This window comes from Limulus polyphemus, unplaced genomic scaffold, assembly GCF_000517525.1.
Source record: "Limulus polyphemus unplaced genomic scaffold, Limulus_polyphemus-2.1.2 Scaffold240, whole genome shotgun sequence".
Lineage (NCBI taxonomy): Eukaryota > Metazoa > Arthropoda > Merostomata > Xiphosura > Limulidae > Limulus > Limulus polyphemus.
Window position 1 is genome coordinate 666,308 of NW_013665850.1, and position 18,706 is coordinate 685,013.

Genomic DNA, 18,706 nt, shown 5'->3' on the forward strand with positions numbered 1-18,706 from the left:
ATTTACTATATAGCCATTTATAAAAAGAAGATAATAAGTCAATAAAATAATGAACTGAAAATCTGTTGTATTCATATTTTAATTGTGAAAAATATATATATATACAGGTTTGTAATTCTGGTCCTGTCAATATTGGAAGTATCATGATAGGACTTCTGTGAATTTGATACCAAGTTTATCCTGTTAGTTTCAGACGAAGATTTAACTACTTTCGAATATAAAATTTTCGTTTTTTTTCAAAAATTTGTTTTTGACACGTATGTAATGTTCAATCTTAAAAACCAAAAAATATTTAAAAACAACGATTATGTTATACACAATTCAATAAAATGAGATTGTTTCCAGTCTCCAAATTATTAAAATAATAACTTACTGTACAAGGTTAAAAAGTGGTAAAATCCCCGATGTGACTGGAAAACAATCTTAAACACTGAGAAAGACTACATAACCAGATAATAAGCATACTTAAAGAAAAGTCTCATAAGCGACGATGTAGTAATCATAACGTACTTAACAAAAGGTCTAGTAAACAATCATAAAGGTACGTACTTATTAACAAAGGCTTGAAATAATAAGAACATACTTAACAAAAGATTTCGTAAATAATCATAAAGGTACGTACTTAACAAAGGTGTGAAATAATAAGAACATACTTAACAAAAGATTTCGTAAATAATCATAAAGGTACGTACTTAACAAAGGTGTGAAATAATAAGAACATACTTAACGAAAAATCTTATAAACAATCAAGAATGCGTACAGTAATCAGAAAAGACTTAACGAAAGAACTAATAAGCAATCAGAAAAATTTGAAGTAATCAGAATATACTTAATGAAATGTCCGATAGCCAGTGAGTAAGCTATGGAGCAATCAAAACATACTTAACGAAAAGTCTGGTAAACGATCAACAATGTATGCAGTAATCAGAAAATACTTAATGAAAAATGTAGTAAACACCCCTACAGTTGTAAAGCAGTCAGAACATGCTTAACGAAAAGTCTGGAAAAAAATCAGCAAAGTGTGCAGTAAACAAAAGATAACTTAACGAAGACTTTTGTAAACAACCAGGGAGGGTTTAAGTAATCGGAACATAATTAAAGAAAAGTCTGTTAAAGCAATCAGGTATGTGTGAAGCAATCAAAAAATACATAGCAAGAAAAAACAACAACTTAGTATAAGTTCAAGAATGTGTTAAGTAGTCAGAACGTTGTAAACAATTAGTGAAGTAGAAAGCAATCAAAACACACTTAGCGATAAAGCTAGTAAACAATCAGAAAAATGTGAAGTAATCAGGTCATACTCAACGAAAAGTATGATAAACAGAAAGGAAGGAAGGAATTAGGCTTGAATTAGGTGAAAAGCAATCAGGACATACTTAACGGAAATTATGGTAAAGAATGAAGAAATCAGGACATACTTAACGGAAATTATGGTAAAGAATGAAGAAATCAGGACATACTTAACGGAAATTATGGTAAAGAATGAAGAAATCAGGATATACTTAACGGAAATTATGGTAAAGAATGAAGAAATCAGGACATACTTAACGAATATTATGGTAAAGAATGAAGAAATCAGGACATACTTAACGGAAATTGTGGTAAAGAATGAAGAAATCAGGACATACTTAACGGAAATTATGGTAAAGAATGAAGAAATCAGGGCATACTTAACGGAAATTGTGGTAAACAATCAGCGAAATGTGAAGCAATCATAATATTAATGAAAGTCTGGTAAAAAAACCAGCGATGTATGAAGCAATCAGAACAATATCTCGTCAACTTAAAGTTACTTAAGTATTATTACACCGCCCCCCAGTAGCACAGCGGTATGTCTGCGGACTTACAACGCTAGAATCCGGGTTTCGATACCCGTGGTGGGCAGAGCACAGATAGCCCAATGTGTAGCTTTGTGCTTAATTTCAAAACAAAAACAAGTATTATTACAAATGAAAAATGTATTTGCATCACAAGAATCCTGGCGTCATGTTGTCAAATGATAAAACAAAATCATTCTCTTGTCTATTTAATAGTTCGTGATACTTTTTAAACTTTGTTATTTCTATAAATTCGTGGTTAATATTGGCTTTAATGTCCCGTAATATCCTACGTTGTGTTTTTGTACATATTCTGCTATGGTCGAATTTTCTGTTCTTTCATTTTCACACAACCCATAGCATAACACGTACAAAAACACAACATAATATATTAAGGAAAAAAAAGCAGCAATATTGGCTCAACCAAAGGGTATTAAAGCCAATAATATCTGCAAATGCTTAGAAATAACAAAGTTTAAAAAAGGATCATGAATATTGCTAATTATTAAATAGACACGAAAGTCTGGCTAATATCTGTGTAAGAATGTGGCTGGACCTCCTCTGAGATTTATGCAGAAATGTAAACTTACACACAGGTCATATGATCTATAGAAAAAAAAAATACATATGACACTTATGTCTTGCAAGTTCACTCCCGATGATGATGTGGTAAACGTCGAAACATCTAGAGTCAACATTTTAAAAATGTTTTTAACTGACTATCGATTTTAACGTTGTGTTTAATTTATTTATCATTATAACCTCTTTATTTTGAAGAGGCATCATTTTAATTTTCCATGTCACAATGATTCTGTCAGTCGTTCATTTTGTGTTGGTAAGATTCATGTGTTATTTTAGAATCACGTGATGTATTAGTAGGCTTTATTTAACATACCGAACAATTAAGAGATTTACTTATTTCACCTTGTAGCGAAAAACACTGTCAATCTTCCACTTTCTTAAGACAATTCTTGCGTTTTCTTTGACACGACATTAACAAAGTTGCTGTTGTTGAAGACACTATAAATCTTCATTAATTGCAATCCTCTTTTGCCCCTCAGTGGCATAGCGATATGTCCGCAGACTTACAACGCTAGAAACCGGGTTTCGACACTCGTGGTGGGCAGAGCACAGATAGCTCTTTTGTAGCTTTGTGCTTATCTTCAAAAGAAATAAGCAATCCTCTTCCTTAAGACTCTATATGTCTCTTCATCGTTCAAGACACTACCAATATTCCGTTTGATAAAAACAACCCCGATATCTTTGTTGTTAAAAAGATTATCAATCATTCGTTTTCTGAAGACATTGCTTTTTTTCCTTGTGACGCATACAAAATTTCTTTTATTAAAGACACTACTAATTGTTTAAACAATAAAAATAAGTGTGTTGAGCAAAAAACTTCCAATTTCCTTGTTGTTTGAGATAATTCAATTAATTCTATTGACCAAGACACTACCGATTTACCTGTTGTTCAAGACACTAACATTTGTTTTTTGTTTTCAAAAGTAGTTAAAACTTCAGTTTATCTTTAAACATGGTAATACAGTTGGACATTACAGACAAATATGTAGAAACATGAACTGAATAATTGCATAAGTATATACAGCTATGGATTAAAACAAGAACAACTTTGAGAAAACCATTAGAATGTCACTTACCATGGAAATTCAGTAACTCCTACCTATGATAAAACTATGAAGCATTAAATTTATGCATAGTAACCAGAATGTTAATATTAAAGTAATAATACTATGCATAGTATTCGCTGAGCTATCATTAAAATGACAGTCATATTCTGTATTTGACTCACAGTTAAAGCAGATGTTTTAACCACGATGACTATTAACGCAGTAATCGTGTCTATGGAATCCAGTGATTTATTATAGCAAGAGTCTCCACGGTAACCGTTAAAAATATAGTTCATAAAAATGTTTTATTGTGTGTGGAGAAAAAGCACAATATATATTGATAAGCTCCTCTGATCTACATTCGGTAGCAAACGAAAGCAATTGCAGGGAACTATTGAGCGTAACTTGGAAGTTAATATTGATATATACCTAGAGTTACAACTGCTACTTATTGGAAGTTAATACTGATATATACCTAGAGTTACAACTGCTACTTATTGGAAGTTAATACTGATATATACCTAGAGTTACAACTGCTACTTATTGGAAGTTAATACTGATATATATACCTAGAGTTACAACTGCTACTTATTGGATATTAATACTGATATATACCTAGAGTTACAACTGCTACTTATATCTAAGGAAGGAAAAGCATATTATGTGAAAACAGAGGGTTGTGTGAACTTCAGTTCAATCCTTTCCATATGCTAATGTAATGGCGTGGTGTCACCACAGGCGATGGATATAGATCTTATATATTTGGTTGTCTGCAGCTTTCCGACCATTTCAAAGTGTCATGTCTCCACAGGTAGACATATGATTTACGGGATACATTGTAGAAAACGTTTCCGAAAAGAACTACTCCTATAGCGAGATTGTTAAGCGACAATGAATTAAAGTATACGGTGTTTCCAACGAACAAGTCTTCAATATTCTTCATGAAAATTGAAATCTCAAAAACTAGAGCGTGTAGAGTGACACTACAAACACATCTATAACAACGATCTTATCTGAAAAGTGAAGAATATACTATGAATAGAGAATCCATCACCCAAAGAGCCCATGTGATGAATTTTAATACATCTTCTTGTAACGTTAACGAGATAATAAACAATGATTTAAAGTCTTACAAGCCTTAAAATAAGAAGTTTCTCGAATCACCTCGAAATGAATGATATTTTTATGAGTAAAAAGGCTAAAGAAAATTGAATCATAGCAGTCCCATTCGTCCAAATATGTACCAAATCTTCCGATGCAGCTACAATATATTTTTATGTCTTTGACCTGCCTAAATGTGGTTTTGGAATCAATGTTCACGTGGAGTGGAAGGTCTGTCAAAAGTTTGTCAAGATATATGGTTCAAAGGCAATCTTGTCATTCTTCGTAGAAGATTGCTTGTTGTTGTTGTGTTAGAACAATGGTGCATCATTACTACCGTTAATGAAGGACGTCTAATGTAGTTTCAATGCAGAATAGGGCTTGGAATGTCACTCTTAAAAAAGTGCTATTAATATCAGTACTACGATTCGTAAACGCTTAAACCTATCAACTTGGAACATAAGGAAACGTATAAAAATTGTGGATAATTCTGAACACTTAACAGGTAAAGGTTAAATAGCAACTTACTACGAAAACCCACAGACTATTGTTTTCATAGTGCGAAATGTAAGTATTACCGAATATGTTCTGAACTTTTCCAAATACATTTCTATTCAATAAAATGATTATAATTGCACGGAATTTTGTGCCTTTGGGACTGCAAAGTACATGATGTTGAAACGTAAGCTCTCAGTGATATAACATGATCATACTAATTCCAATTATACGGAACAAAACCACTGAGTACACTTTTATTTCAAAATATATTATCAGTTAAATGTTGCTTTAAAAGATAAAGTTCCGTAATAACATTTAATGTTTTACTTCTAATTCATGAAACTCTGACAGTGAACAGGCCTCAGATTGACTGACGAAATAGGTTTAGTTTCGTGTATAATGATATTTCGATACAAAACAATATTGAATTATTTGATAAAAAAAGGTTTTCAGTTCAATATAAAGAACGTACTTCATGCATATTTTCCCAGTAATAAATCTTTATAAGTTTAAAAACTTTTTCAAAAACATAAAAGTATTTAGTAGACTGTGGTTATTGTCTATTTTGTGTTAAACGCAACTTGTGGTTTCTTCAGTATTCGGAAAATTTCTTTTTGTTTCGGAATATCTTTTTGTAATATCATAATTATTAAATATACTTAAGCCATAGTGATTAGAGCGTGCACAAGTGTATTTCGTGGAGTTTTGTCCGCTCTTCTAAAGAACTGGGATGTTTTCATTCAAACTGTTCTCAAGGCCGGTAATCTTATTTTCTCTATTGCAAGAGGTGATGCACTCTTCTTCTCTGAACTCGTCTAGAGAATGTACTCTTCTTCTCTGAACTCGTCTAGAGAATGTACTCTTCTTCTCTGAACTCGTCTAGAGAATGTACTCTTCTCCTTTCCACTCGTCCACATGATGCACTCTCTTCCTCTCCACTCGTGAAGGTGATCTACTCTCCTCCTCTCAATTCATCAACAATATTATTTTCTCCTAGATTAGCTAATCTTTCTTCAGAGATACAAACCAAATAGTCTGGTCCTTTTTCACTATCAACCACATTTGCAGAAGTTGCGAACAGAATACCTCTTTGAAACTTCTCTAAAGGCGTTGACCTTTCATGACCCATCTTATTGCTACACGTACAAAGATCAGTGTTACGTAAACTCAGAGAATGTTCAATTTCATAACAGTTTTGATCTGCTGTACAATTCGTTGTTACCTGGTTTGATGTTTTATTGGCCTTTCTTCGGATGTTTATAAGGAACAGCGCAAGAGTTCCTGCTAAGATACATCCACACGAAAAAATAAAACCCATCTTTGGTCTTTTACCTTTGTTGATGTATCCTGCAAAAGAAGAGGAAAATATCAATCTGTATTATAGTGCCATGCGAAGATACTTGAATTGCAATTGTAAATATATACTTGTGTTAAAGAAAGATTTGTGATTATATTTTACATTAATGTTTTCTATATATCTTTCCAGAACAAATTAAGTAAATTTCGAAACACTGTATCTATAAGTTTATAAATTTTATAGCAAGCGAAATAAGAAACAAAGGTTCAGGTAGATTTTATCATTAGACGGTTGTTAACAGAGTTGTGACGATTTTAATCAGAAAATAATGAATAATTTCTCAAAAGAAGTATTTTCTAATAGAACAATATATCTTTGTTGGTATCAATAACGTACTTTAATTTTCGTTATGTTGGTCTTCGTAATTGTTATTTCTAATATTTGTAAATTAAATCATTTTAAACTTTCAGAAAGGTTAAAATAGAACAATTCAGTAACTGGTATAACATTTTTTTAGAATAAATACATTATACATTTTGGTACTTGTAAAAGATTCAATGAATGTAATTTTATAACTAGAATGCAAATAGACGTAAGAAAATCGTGTAGAAAGATACTATACCATCGAAGAACAGCTCATAAGTGTGTATAAAAATAGTCACACTTAAAGGCACCGGAACTGACTAGTGTACATTCAACATTTTTAAAGCAAACGCTGATAGCTAAAGATACAATATTTCAGATTATAATGGTTCGAAATGCAGCGTGTAAAATAGTATTGAATAATGATATGACAGGAACGATTGTGCTAACTACTAATGTGATGGAATGTGTTGTTTGAGATTATATCAGTTAAAGATATTATGTCTTGAGATTATGATGATTAAAGACGTGGTGTTTGCGATTATGGTAGCTAAGGGCCCTATTTTCAAATGAGGAATTACATAATGCCATTAAAACATCTTAGCGTTAAGTTATCTTCCACTTGGTTTGAAAAGTTTATAATTATTTGATTTAGATAAAGTAGTTTGGACTGTGGAATTATGAAAACAGCACTTGCTTAAAAAAGTAACCATGAAAACAGGAGAAATAGTGTTCAGTTGTGAGAGAGCAAATTCTATTTCCTTATGATTATGGTTGTGTTTATCGTGTGTGTTTATATATTATTTCCTTCTATCGTTTAATTTATCTATGAATTTTTAGTTGCATTAAAATATACTAACTCATCTTCTACATAACAACGGTATGTCTGCTGACTTATAATGCTAAAAAACCGGGTTTCGATACCAGTCGTAGGCAGAACGCAAATAGCCTTTGTGTAGCTTTGTGCTTAATAACAAACAAACAGGCTTCCCTAACGGTGACGTACAGATACTACTAATGTAGCAGAAGAGTATGTAAATTTATGATCACATGAGGTTGTACTCTCATGAACTACTCTGTGAATAAAATACCTTGCCAGAAGCTTCACTAAGAGAGAGAAAGAGAGAGTTATTGAAAGGTATAGTTATTGCTGTTTGTCACTCGATATTGTTATTAATATTGAAAGGTATTGTTTGAACATTGTATTTGCTGTTTATATTTTCTTTTGGAACTAGGGTTTTTCTTTCTGTTTCTTTTTCCTGATTCTTTACTATTGATTAACTAATATTTATGATTATTACTAATATTGGTGTGAAGTCCTGTGTTTTGCTAAGTGTTGAATTTATTTCAAAGTATTATTGTTATAAATGAATTGTATTTTTGTTGTTGAACCCTGACTGTAGCAGCGTGTTCATTTTAGACCATTACACATTTGGTTAACCTAACTTTACTAAAGGCTTCAAAATTTTGTTATGCTATTTATTGAGTATATTGTGTTCTTGCTCTCTTTTCTTGAAAACACTCAAAATTTCGAAGGTAAATTTATTTTCTACAAATTTCTCTTGCAATACCCATGTTATAAATCTACTTGCAAGTGATTTTAATTACAAAGGCTCAATCACACATTATAAGAATGTTCAGTCTACTCTAACGTAGTGTCAACACTGGAGGAGTCCTGGGTGTACTTGAGCGACTAAGAATAAAAAGGATTTGATACCGACCACGATGGAATAAGAACTTCCAACAAAGTACAGAGAATCCAAATAAATGTTTTCGTCACTTTATGATTGGCGTAGGTTTTCAGATAATGAAACATGTAAATTTCACAAAGTGGATAAAAAAGGAAGTCATCTAGCTGTTCAGTCTTTGGACATCTGTTGTTAAATGTGATCTGCCAAGTTGATGTCCTCGTACAATGGAGAGTTTGCGGGAAGTTTGTAAAGATGTATGGTGTAAGATTTACATCGCTGCCCTACACAGGAGCTTGTTACAACGAAAATTGGGCGCTGGTTCAATAATGTAAAGTCATGGCCATAGACTGAACACAATCAAAAATGGGAAGAACAGTTCTAAGAGCAACACAGACCCTAGATCACCGTTCTTATCAATTGAGATAATTGTTCTTTTTAGCACAAAGCTATACAATGGGCAGTTTCTGCGCTGTACACCGCTGGGAATCGAATCCTGAATTTTAGCGTTATAAGTCCCTAAAATTACCGCTGACTCATTAGAGGACAAACTAACTCCCAATAATTTGTATTTCTGTAACATGTTTTTTTTCATTTACGACTTTGTACAGTTTTAATCATATTTCATCATAGTGCAAACATTTACAGAATAAAAACCCACAGATTTACTCACTATTGCCCTTAATATATATCTACATTGTTACGCAGTAATTGATAGGTAAATATATGAGGTGGAAAACAGCTGGAAATAAAAGTAACATTTTTTAATTTTATATGCTTTACTAAGCAACCATTAGAATAAATAGTTACCTGTGACGGGAATTCCAATTAAAACAGGAATAAACTGACAGAACTGTAAATAACCCCAAGAGCCATCAAAATAGTTCGGTCTGACCTTCTCGTATAGGTGCATTTTTAAACTATATTGATATCCGCCACAGAAAATTCCGTAAAACCAGACAAATAAAACATATCCGTAGTATCCGTTTAAAGCACAAAAAGACAAAATGGAGATTGCGAGTCCTAACATGGTAGTTTGGAAAACGTACAAGCGAGATATTCTACACTGTGGTGTATTCTTTAATATTGGCAGGCTAAACGCATAACATCCTAGAGAATATGCTAAGCCTAGAAAAACTTGGAGGAGGAGAATGGAGTTTTCTTCCAGTCCTTCATTCTTGGCTATATAAACCTAAAAAAATAAATAAATATGATTATATCTATAATGAACAATTATAAACTTAATTCAATATCTGTCTCTTTCGCTATCACGTTCTTTAGATTGGATATTTAAAAAACACAACATAAGTTACATTATTTGTAAACAGTAAACAAAACGATGACACAGCAAGTGAATTTTGTTTCTGAAAAAATTTTCACAGATGTGGTTTTTAAGAGTGTTGGTTGCTGACCCTTAGTGCAATCAACTAATAACAGAAAAAGTAGAGCATTGCGAATAGAACAAACTAAGCTTTTTGTTTAAAACGTTATATTTTACATATTATTATTATACCAAAAGGATATAGAAACATATGATATAGACAAAACAAGAAAACAGAAAAAAATTGCTCTAAAAATAGCAATAATCCTTCAAGGTGCTCAAAGTAATCGATATTGTAAATAACAATTTTTATTGTGTGAAGTATGATTATAATTAATTATACTTGTCATGAGACACTAGTATTAGGCCTATTATACTTTTTATCACTACATTCTTTATGTAGTTCCTTAGGGATTTAGAAGATTTAGAAGAGTGTATAATAATAGTATTTAAACCACACTATGTTCAAGAGTTTCGTTCAACCCAGAGCTCATCAGCCCGGCTGGGGAACAACAAACCCAGCGGTGATCAGAATATTATTTACATAAACCACTTAAGACGAACAAAACTGAGGCCATAAGGAAATATATGTTATAAGGATTCTCTTTGAAATTAGTTCCTTTCATGTAAAAATGCGAATTGTAAAAGAAATAAAAATATTTTAAAATTTACATTTACATGTATACTAAGTTTAATTGTGTTGTTAGTCATATTGATAAACTAGGCACAAAAACGACTTAAAAGCAGTTAGATTTATCCCAAAACATTAAATGTATGCTTTTTGTAATTTGTTATACTCATATCTTATAGCTTTAAAACTATTAGACTTTGCTATCAATAAAATGAAAATCATTTCTCTACGGATGCACTACGGTGGTTTTAATATAAGTTTTGTCGTTTTTTACGCCAACTTCTGATGGCGCCATTATGGACTTAAATGGAGTCACGAATTTTGATAACAAATATTATTTGTTTTCTTAGGTTGTTAATAGACTGTCAAAACTTAAAAATTCAATTCAGACAATAGACTTAAAGTGGTTGTCAATTGTTTTTTCGTGTCTTGTAGTAAAACGTTGTTATAATCTCTTACATTGTACATATAAGTTTTTATTACTTGTCCAGCTTGAGGATTTCACACCTAACAATAAACATACTTTAGAAAGGTTAAAAAATCAGAAGAACAGTAGATCAATCATAAGGAGTTGTTGTTGTTGTTATGTCTTATAGAAAGTCATAATCCATCAAAATTTACGTTGTAGCTTACCAAGTAGAAACAAGGTGTGTATGCTCCGAAAGACGCCAGGAAAGCTGAAAATATAATAATTTGTAACGTTTTCTCCTTAAGAGGTGAAAAGTCTATGAAAGGAGCTTTGTCTTGCAAATTCTTTCTACCTTTAACCTTTCGTTTCTGGTTCTTTAAGTGAAGAATTGCTCTACGCTGAGGATGATATAACGAAGCTGGCCGGTAGAACATCCCAAGAAAGAAACTTATAAATGTGACACCAGTTACAACATGAAGTCCTAACCTCCAGTCTAATAACCTGGAAAAAATAAGATATCACTTAAAAACTTGTAAGTTGCAACCTATAATCAAATAACTTGGAGGAACTAGAAAAATACCACTTAGAACTTTGAAGTTTTTATTTCTAGATCAATAAACTGGAAGAATAAAAACCATATAAAAATTATAAGGTCATTGCTGCAATCTAGTAATTTGTATGATAAAAAAACGAATATAACTTAGAAGCCCAGTTTTCTAATCCAAGAACCTGTAAGCAGAAAAAACAGCTCAGAAATTTGAAAGTCCTAATGGTCAGTAAAATAACTTGGAAAAACAAAATATCAATTATTAACTTGAAAGCCCTAATCTTCAATTAACTAGCCTTAAGAACACAAAAAAGCTAAAATCTGGGTTCAATTCCAACGGTAGATACAGCGAGCTATGCGCTTAACAAATAAACAAACAATTGAAAAAATAATCGCTGAGAAACTTAGGGATCAAAATCATCAGTCTGAAAGTAATATTGAAAGATTCCCTCTGAATCTTATCGTCACGAATTTAAATATTCATACGAAAAAAAAACCTTGATAAAATTCCTTAATTTCCGACTTTAACTTAAAAAAGACAGAGTTTTTGGCAGTACATACTCAGCAGATTTGATTGTTCTAATTATCTACTGAACTAAAATGTTGCTTTAAAAGTTTTATAAAGTATGTTTTACCTTACTTATTTAACTCGAAATTTAGTAAAGTATTTGTTAAAGTTCAAACAGATCAGACACAGACTAAATTTAATATTAAAATCTTGGAGATTTCAAAATATTTGTTTTCATAAACATTGTCTTTGATTGGAATCAATTAACTTCAAATGATTTACAAAACACAAGGAAAAATATAACTTACAAAGTTAATAACAAACAGTATCGCTTATTTGACCAAGGTTGAAGCCTAGCTAACAATAAACCTTCTTTTATGCACAGTTCCAGCTAATTATTTGTTCTTGAGAGAACTTTAAATTGTCCTTTATAAGTTTACTATGTTTGCTTAGCGCATGGCTCTTAATATTAGAAAATGACACTGGTTTCAAATATGCATGCTTTTGTATGCGCATTTGAAACCATCTATTAGCGGATCCAACACAACATATAAAATGTTAGGACACTTATACTCATATACAATGTTTGAAGTTTTGAATATAGATAGTTGATTTTGAAACTAAAAGAAATACAGGGTAATCCAGATAGCCCAACTTACGTCGTTGATTTCTCAATAAGATTACTGGTCTACCTGTAAGTGGTATTACTAAAGAAATATTTAGTTTAGGAGTATTTCAATTTGGCTGTTTTGGAATTTCTTATACCATTTAAATAGTTACGGATAACTTTGTTTATAATAAATATTGAAGCAACATTTTTAGTTAAGATTTTTTAATGTTTTCTAGTTCTTTATATAAAAAAGCATATGTTATGGGTATTTTGTACGTATTATTAATTAACATATTCATTAGGTTCTTAGAAGAAACTTGTAGAACATTGTAAAAATTTACGTATAAACATACATATTTGTTTTATAAAACAAAAGTTAAATTTTACTATGTTTTTTATGGATGAAGTTGTCTAAAAAGAAAGTTGATAATATTGTTGGTGTTCAGCAGTGAATTTTATATTGGTATATCTATTGTTGAGATACTACAAACAGCTATCCACGTGTTTAGCATCTTTAAAGGTAATGAAAGTTTCATCCACACATTTTCTATAATATAGTGTTTTAAACAAAACGAAAGACTTTCACCATGACAGCAGTTTTCATGTTAGCATAGGAACAAGTAGCAGCGAGAGACAGGGCTAATTTTGATCACACAATTGAAAACCGAATACTGAACATGAATTAAAAACGGCTTATTTCTTTCGGATTTTCGTGTATAGCAGCACAAAATTTGTTTGTGCTAGCTGTCCCTAATTTTGAACTGACAGACTCTAAGAAAGGTAGCTAGTCAAAAGCACTCACTGCTAACTCTTGAGATACTCTAATATAATACTGGGATTTGACCGTTACTCTTATATACCTGAAGGTTGGCTAAGAAATAGTCTAATAGCTTGTGCTTAAAATCATTTGCAGTCCTTTAGAATTTTGAAGGTTGGAGGTTTTATAATTGTTTTGTTTTATTCGTATTTATATGTAGGAGGACGTTTTACAAATACGTTAAATAGTATTTATTATTGAAAATATTTATTGTGTCATTTGCATAATAGCAGACATAAAACTTCAAGTATAAACTGTAGATTCAGTGAGTACAATGATAATTTTCAAACTTATTTTCCTGATTAGTTGATATTCATTCTGCCAATACTGTATAATTTTTTCATTTTTTTAATTTTTTTACAGACTGGAGAAAAAGCATTCGTCGACGCTGTTTTCTGCACTAAATTCAACATTCAAATATTTAATAAAAGGAGACTTTCAACATGTAATTCGTTAAAATGTGTGGTATTTGCAGTTAAAGTATATCTAAATTTTGGACTTAAGGTTGTTCAATTTGTCTTTTCAGTATTCAGATTTATATTCTTAGATTTCCAAAATATAATTATATTGCTATTGTAAATACCGAAAGACGCAATCAATTTACTTTATCATTATTAAAGATTAATATTTTAAGTATTATAAAAATCTGTTAGACATAGATTTTTTTGAGTATTGTAACACCTAAATGTGTTAATGTTAAAGTGTCTAATTCAAAATTTCAATATTTGAGGCAGTATTTGCAATTTAAAAAAACAGCTAAATGTTTAAATTAAACAGCTTCACCTAGTATAAGCTTCCTTGTTAAAACAGGAAAGTAGAAAATTAGATCATATCTATTTACTTAACTGGATAAAGGTACAAAATAATAAAGTTGTACTAAATCTAGAAAATAATATTTAGAAAAATTAAAACAATTAACAAAATTTAAAATATAAAATTATATTGATCATCCTGATTATCTATGATAATCTAATATTTTAATCAGTCTAATTATGTTTTAAGTGAAATAGAAACATGGTTTAAACTTTATCGTTGCACTAAAAATACTTAAATTTAAGAATATATTTTAAGTTATGGTCAATTGTTGAGCAATCTTCTAAACAAAAATACAAAACAATGAATTTTTAAACAGCGTGAGAACTGAAGTAAGTGAAGTTTCTTTAACATCGTTTAATAATTATAATTTTCGAGATAATCTTGTAAACATAAAAATGATGAATTTTAAACCATGAAAAGTTAAGTAGAGATGAAAATAAAGTGATAACATAGCCAGGTAAAGTACATTATATAGTAATTGAAATAACATTCTTAAATAGTTTTTAAATATTAGAAATATATTTATAGAAATTATCATATGCTTAAATTAAAACAAAAACAACTATATTATAAAGATACTTAGTGAAGTACAAGATAGAAAAATTATTAGCAGAAGATGACAATAATAAAACAAGGTCCCCAGGTTATCATTCTGGTATCATGTGTACAGCTCTTAAGGTCTGTAATGATGGACATCCGGTAAGACAGATTGTGTCTAATTTTGGCACATACGATCATGAACGTGCTGGTTTGCCATTTAAGTTTCTCACTGTTTACTAGTAACGAATATACTATAAAACACGCTTTTGAATTTTCGCAAGAAATGCAAGGGCTGAATGTTGATAGTACAGTCTAATGTGCAAAACGTCATATAGAGTGCCTGTCTATATAACCAACCAACACACCGTTAGATGTAACTATAAGTTTGTGCAATTAGCTTTTATATTGTAACGAATTTGTTATTATATATTCATTTTAATATCAACGTTTGTTTAGATTTAGATTATATTTTAAAACATGCATAGTTTATAGTGTTAAATATGTTTTGTGAAACTCCAGCTTATTCTCCAAAGTTGTAGAAGATTCTCGAGGGTAGAAACCAACAATACATCTATATACGTAAACGTTTAAATATAACTCAGTATTGTTATGTAATCTGAATTTTCTAGAAAACCTTCTCACGCCTATAAATACAACCAACGCGACGCGCCAAGAAGAGTGTCTATTATTAGTTCGCTATAATCAGTGTGCTATAAACTTCGAAAGCTATAACTGTGATTGTTATAACGGTTATCAATCGGAAAACTTAGATATTTGACAAGGAACATTTACAAAGTTCGAACATTACAAATTATTTAGCTTCAATGGATTCTCATCGGACATTAGTATTTTTACGAAAACATTACCTAACTTCAAGGGTGGAAAAACCTAGCGTGTGTGGCCAAGGACAAAGCTAGCTAGCTTCCCGACGAATCGTACTTACATCAACTCGTAATTAACTCGCTTATCGTAAACCCTCGAAAAGATATCAAGGAAGTTACCGACTAGAAAGAAAACTTTATATAGTTTGTAAGTTTGTGAAACTTTTGTTAATAAATCTTTGTTTGTAATAACTATTTGTAATAACTGTTATTGTAAATTTTATTGTTGTGTGTATATTAAAATGCATTTGTGTTAAAAACGAAGACGGTGAGTATCAATCTTGTTGGCAAATATCGTAAATTCACTAATATATCGGCATATATTTAAATACTATATCCAAAGTACAATTAAACTACTAACTTTAAATTATCAGTTAACTCGGCATCGGATTATTCGAAATTCGAATACGTAACCACAAGGCATTTAACGAGTTATTTTTTGAAGTTGAAAGAAAAGTGTACTTCTTTGCGGTTTTTGCCGACAAGATGATTTTGTATTACCTTGACTGAGAGTAAAATCACGATACATTTAAGACTGGTCACAAATTAACCTTGGGAATGGCTAGCTTTATAAATTATAATGATAAGGGAAAGGATTTTCCAAATATAATTTGTAGCGAAAAAAACATTAAACCTTGGCCAATTTTCTTACTTCAAACCCTTAAATATGTTTGAAAAATCACATGCTGACAAGTTCTAGCTCACACCTCTAAGAATCTTGTTGAACCTATATACTTTAAATCCTTATTATAAAATACTATCAACACTAATGTAAAACACTTTACACAAAGAAAGAAAGAACTGCAATTTTAATGATAAAAACTCGTGTCCTCTGGAATAGGTTTCGAATATTGCAATGCGTTTGAAGAGATTTTTTCGTTTTAATCTGATTCTCAATGTTCTTTGAAGAGCTTTTCTTTCTCATACAAATGACGTATTTCCACATCTTTTTCTTATTCTTCATTTTTTCGAAAAGAAGCCCAGAGTATAAGAATCAAACGATTTCATTTAGAAACACAAAAATAGTCCATTTCTGCCTCTTCTATGCTTAGAAAAATGTTTCACCATAATAACAATGTCATCTCTATGTACTATCTGAATTTCCAGAATATTATCACGTTCTGTTGTCATGCCTCTTTAAAAATTGGTTTGAGGGCGTACCAACACATATAGATATACTCAAGTCAAACACTGAAAGAGAGCCTAGAAAAACACATATATCACTGATAATTTGGGGACAAGCGTGACCTAGTACTTAGTATGCCGGATTGCGGATCCAAAAGTCTAAGATTCGCATCTCATTGCTGAAAATAAAATTGAGTTCTGTACGTTGGGGCCGTGGGTTCTTTATAATAGTAATGGTTAAATCCTTCTCTTTGATTAAAGTAGTCCAAGAGTTGACCTCTGGATGCTGTTGGCTAGTTGCCTTTCCTTTGGTCTATCAGTTTAAATTTAGGAGAAACCTTGTGTAGGTTAGTGAGAGATCCAAAAGAAAAACCCGAGACGATGTTTATTTTTTTAGAACTTGAATTTACTTTAGGTTAACTTTCATGTTAATAAAGCCTTAATAAGGTTGTCTCAGGTTAGACGTTTCTTTTGTCGTCCTTTCTTGTAACCTTATATAGGTAAGCTCAAGTGTATCGAAATGTCGATCCCTCCTGAAGGTAGAGCCTAGTAAAGGTCTAAAATGAACATGTCAATACAATCAGGGTACAACAACAACAACAAAAAACAAAAAACGGTTTATTCACAATAACAATACTTAGAAATAAATTTAACATTTATGAAAACACAACTACTAAACAAGTGCCTAGCCAGGACTTCACACCGATATTAATATACAATATATCATAAGTATTAATAAACAAGGCTTTTCACTCAATACCAGAGCTCATCAAATCAGATGGGCTACTACGGGATTTTCTGAAACATCTGTTGTTGAAAATAAGGAGCCGATTCTTGACAAAGGAAAGATTTCAGGACGAATGGCGGGAAGTAATGTAAAAGTAGGTTGTTTAATTTAACCTTAGGGCTTGATTTAGAAATCCTTAAGATGTACGATATGAAAGTAAGTTTGACATCACTTCCAAAATTCATATTTATTGCTCTTTTTTACAGATTGAATACTTTACTATCAAAACTTCACTTCATGTTTAATTAACTCCCTGAATGAGCTTAAACATTATCTTGTTTTATAATTGCTCCCAAGAGGAAAAACTACTGCCTGAGATGACCGGGTTTTGTTCAGGTTAACACGTCAAGGTAGAAAGAGGTCTTGCAACACCTTATGACAAGAATGGCATGAAAACATTCATCCCAGGGCATCCAGAATAACACCGAATAGGAAACTGACCAAAAAAGGTTATCTTGCAAGAAGGGTTATCCGCAAACCAATATTAACCAGAATTCACTGCTGTCATCGTGTTACTTGGGCAAGTTGCATTTCAACTTACAGTTACGACGATGGCGACATGTCATCTTTTCAGATGAGTCCTGTTTCGGGCTTCTTAAAGCTGATGGTAGGATTCGTGTTCGTCGTTTGCCTGGAGAACAGAAGATGGAAGACTGTCTTTCGCATAGGGACACACAGGAGGTGGTTCAGCACATGTTTGGGCAGCTATTTATCATGGTGGAAAACTGCTCTTCATATCCTCCAGCGAAACATTAATGTCACTTCATACAGACATGGCATTGAGACGATATCTCTGCAATATACTAGGGTAAGGTTTGGCAATAACCTTGTGTTACAGGATGACATTGCTATTGCCCATAGTGCACAGAATTATCTCGACCAGGAGGACATTACAAGATTGCCTCGGCCAGCAAAGTCTTCAGATTGTATTCCCATTGAGAACTGTTGGGCAGAACTGAACCGAAAAATGCTAACCACAACTCTAAACCAGCTTCTGTGGACGAGTTGCAGCGCCTACTAGTGGCAAGTTAGGATAAAATCACGGTGGATAACATCAATAACCTTATCGACGGCATGCAACGTCGCCTTGCAGAGGTTATTAAGAGTACAAGGAAGACCAACCAAGTACTGATATAAGGTTACAGACGCTATTTATAATAATGTGATATTATATTTTGACATTATATGAGTTTTGGTAAAGTTTTGTTGTGATAGGTGACATGCTGAATTATATATCTTTCTACAGGTGTCTGATAAAATTGTTTGCTATTGTAATAAATCTTTCATGATATCAATAGAACCATTTATTATACAAATTACAT

At 31.6% G+C, this 18,706-nt stretch overlaps 1 protein-coding gene across 1 annotated transcript in view; it reads right to left on the bottom strand.

The window, feature by feature from the left end:
* Positions 1-5,332: 5,332 nt before the first annotated feature.
* LOC111085114 (monocarboxylate transporter 10-like) overlaps positions 5,333-18,706 on the bottom strand; it is a 73,234-nt gene continuing 59,860 nt past the window's right edge. Inside the window, exons 3-5 of the mRNA XM_022382332.1 lie at positions 10,978-11,254; positions 9,203-9,584; positions 5,333-6,391 (exon numbers count right to left, since the gene is read on the bottom strand). Of these exons, the coding sequence (XP_022238040.1) occupies positions 5,997-6,391; positions 9,203-9,584; positions 10,978-11,254 (1,054 nt within the window). The 3' untranslated portion in view covers positions 5,333-5,996. The remainder of the gene's footprint in view (positions 6,392-9,202; positions 9,585-10,977; positions 11,255-18,706) is intronic.